Below are 3716 nucleotides of genomic sequence, written 5' to 3'. Positions count from 1 at the left end.
AAAAAAGAACCACATTGACCATTTTCCCAAAAACAATTTTTCAAAATATATGAAATCACTTGCAAATTATGAAACACAGACCATTGACCTACTTGTTGTATAACAGCGTAAACATAAAAATTTATATCATTATAGAAAATAAAAATGAAGAAAACCTATGCAGCCTGATGGAGAGATCAACTACTATTTCAGCAAAGTAACTTGGGTACAACTTGATACCCAACAAAATATTGCGAATGAAAAAAAGGAGAGACAGAAACAAGTCCCCTTTCATTTGACTGTCTAGTTTTCACTGTCTCTGCTCTTTGATTTAAACAATGCCTGAAACATTGAAATAACTTTGAAAAAAGCAACTTAGTTTTATTAACACTTCTTTTTTCCATTTTTCAAGTTCATTCATTGGATTCTCAGCTAAGGAGGCACAGAATTTAGCTGGGAAAATAGCATTAGGAAAAATGAAAATGAAAAATGGAAGATTTGTATAAAACAAGAATAAAGTCATGAAGACTAAATTTTATGGAATCACAAAAAAAATTCTATTCAACAAAAATTTTTACTATGAGAATACTGAGTTTAGGGAACTCAAGGCATTGATCCAAGGTCCTCCCTTTAATGGGGTTACAAAGAGAAGGAAAACAAATCGCCCTCAACTCTTCGTTCAGATCTTCTTCTACTGCATCTTAGCAATGATATTGACAGTTGATAGTTTAAGTTGAATTTCATCTTTATATTTTATTATTTTTTCAGAGACATGCTGCCCACCTTGCTCTGCACTCAATGGATGTGCAGAATCAGACCACGGTGACCGAGTTCATCCTGACTGCCTTCCCTGCTCTCCAGAAACTTCAGATTTTCCTCTTCGTGGCCCTCTTGTTTACGTACCTGCTCACTCTGACTGGAAATGGTGTCATCATTTCCCTAATATGGGCTGATAGTCGCCTCCAAACCCCAATGTACTTCTTCCTCAGTAATTTGTCACTGCTGGACATTTCTTACACTAGCTCAGTTACCCCAAAACTGTTATCCTTTCTCCTCAAGGACAGGAAGACCATATCTCTTGCAGGCTGCATCAGCCAAACATACTTCTTCTTCATCCTGGGGACCGTGGAGTTCATCCTGCTGGTGGTGATGTCCTTTGACCGCCATGTGGCCATCTGTAACCCCCTGCGCTACACCATCGTCATGAACAGCAGGCTGTGTCTCCTGCTGGTTCTGGGCTGCTGGGTGGGGGCCTTCCTGTCGGTGCTCTGCCCAACTATTGTGGTGTCCAGGCTGCCCTTCTGCCATAAGGAGATTCATCACTTCTTCTGTGACATCGCCCCTCTGCTGCAGGTGGCCTGCATAGACACTCATTTTATTGAGATGATAAACTTCCTCTTGTCTTCTCTCATCCTCCTCACCTCGCTGGTGATCACCACCGTGTCCTACACCTACATCATCTCGACCATCCTGCGCATCCCCTCGGCCCAAGGGCGTCAGACAGCCTTTTCCACCTGCGCTTCTCACATCACTGTCGTTTCTATTGCCTACGGGAGCAACATCTTCATGTATGTGAGACCCAGTCAGAGTCATTCCCTGGAATTTGATAAAGAGACTGCTGTCTTCACTATAATGGTGACCCCTCTTCTGAACCCTTTCATTTATAGTCTAAGGAATGAAACTGTAAAAGATGTTTTCAGAGATGCAGTCAACAAAATTATATCCTCATTGCACAGGAAACCTTGAAAGTTTTTTTCCTAAAAATGACGCTTTCAGGACTTGCCTGGTGGTCCAGTGGCTAAGACTCTGTGCTCCCAATGCAGGGGGCCTGGTTGGATCTCTGGTCAGAGAACCAGATCCCACGTGCTGTAACTAAAGATCCTACATGCCTAACGCCTAATAAATAAATAAATAAATATTTTTTTTAAAAAGGCAAAATGACACTTTAAAATCTTGGACACAATGTGGAGCAAAGTATTCTTGAAGACCGTAAAATCAAAGGTGTGTAAGAAGAAATGAAAAACGTCCAGCCACGTCGGATGCAAAGTCAAGGTCTAAAGGAGGTAATTCAGCCACAGAGAAAAATAAACATGCTCTGAACTCTATTACTGGACTGTCTCATACACAGAATATCATTGATTAAAGAAAAATACTAACCAGGGTCAGAAAACCTGAATTTTAAGCCTGATCCTAATATGTTTTTTTAAGCAGGTAACACAGCTTCTCTGAGCTTCATTTCCTTCTGTAAAGTGGGGAATACAGCTTGTGCTTTTCCTTTTTGTTAAAATAAACTTAACTGAAATAGTTTAAGAGATGAAACCACATGTAATTAAGAGTGAACTCTTGTAACTGGACATTTCATCATTTGCAAGACTACTGGCTTCATCCCTCTCAGCCAAATACTGCAGATAATTGTGAAAAACAATAACAAAACAAGGAAGAAGAATAACATATCTCAGTGTTGTACAGTGTACTTAAATGTGTGTGTATATATATATATATGTATGTATCATTTAATCCTCTTAACCTTGAAAATCAGATATTCTTATCTCCATTTTACGGATGAGAAAACTGAAATTCACTGAGCATCTTGCCCCAAACTACATCACAGGTTTTGACTATGTGTGTGCAGATATTTGTGAATGCCAGCCTACTTCAGCACTTCCTTACAGCATGAAATATTAAATGGGAAGACAGTTAAGATGGGAAACAAGTTAACATGGAGGTTATCCACTTTTTCTGAAATAAGAGCATTCCCTGCCAGTCCTTATTATCTAGAAAACCTGCAGACCAAGAAGCATCAGGATGAGTGAGAACAGATTTTGAAAAGCGACGGACTGAAAGGAAAACCAATTATTCAGGGGCAGTAACGGACACTCTAGACTGATCGTCTGTGGCAACTGTCCAATGTGGTCATCATCTACAGAAGAATTAATATCCTAGAATTCACCTGGTTGGGGGAAAACAAATGGGGAAAAGTGACCAAGCGAGCTTAAGTAAAATGGGTATTTATTATAATAAGAATACCTAATAAACCCCTAGGAGGTAAAAAATAGCAAGGTCTGCAAAGCAGCTAGAATCAGGATCTAGAAATCCTTTGAAAAACACAAGGCAGATACTCTCTTCTGTTTAAATATCTCTCCAGCTTGGGGGCAGGGAGGGGGGGTGCTTAATTGATCTCTGTATTATCAGATTTTTTTCCAAATATCTTGTGGTAGGCTGAATGAATGATGAACCCCAAAGAACCCCTAATACCTGATATCTGCAAATGTAACACACAGAGCACATAAGTAAAAGGGATTTTGCACTTTGTAAAAGTGAATAAGAACTTGAAATAGGGAGAGGATGCCGGATTGCCCAGATGGGTACTAACTGGAATCACAAGCATCATTATATGAGAGACCAGAGAGGAGATTTTACCACACAAAAGAAGGTCATGTGATCGTGGAAGCAGAGATTTGAAGATGCTGTGCTGATGGCTTTGAAGATGGAGGAAGGAGCCATAAGTCAAAGAATGCACCTTCAAAAGCTGGAAAAAAGCCAGGAAATGAGTTCTTTCTCCCCTAAAGCCTCTGGTATGGCATAACTGACAACCAGGTTTGGGTCCAGTGGAACTGACTTTGGATTTCTGTCCTCCAGAACTGTAACAGAACACATTAGTGCTGTTTTAAGCCACCAAGTCTGTGGTAATTTGTTATGGCATCACAGCAAACTAGTACATACCTGATTCGTGTTTC

General features: G+C 40.0%; 1 protein-coding gene across 1 annotated transcript; it reads left to right on the top strand.

The window, feature by feature from the left end:
* LOC102187653 (olfactory receptor 6M1-like) lies at nt 778-1725 on the top strand. Its single transcript, XM_013975792.2, has one exon. It carries the CDS (start codon nt 778-780, stop codon nt 1723-1725), a length of 948 nt encoding a protein of 315 aa, XP_013831246.2.

Source organism: Capra hircus, chromosome 29, assembly GCF_001704415.2.
Source record: "Capra hircus breed San Clemente chromosome 29, ASM170441v1, whole genome shotgun sequence".
Taxonomy (NCBI): Eukaryota; Metazoa; Chordata; class Mammalia; order Artiodactyla; family Bovidae; genus Capra; species Capra hircus.
The sequence above is the reverse complement of the archived record's forward strand: the minus strand, read 5'-3'. Positions and strand labels throughout refer to the sequence as shown.

Bases quoted from the DNA above. Each gene is read 5' to 3' on its own strand.
- LOC102187653 (XM_013975792.2), top strand. From the start codon at position 778: ATGGATGTGCAGAATCAGACCACGGTGACCGAGTTCATCCTGACTGCC.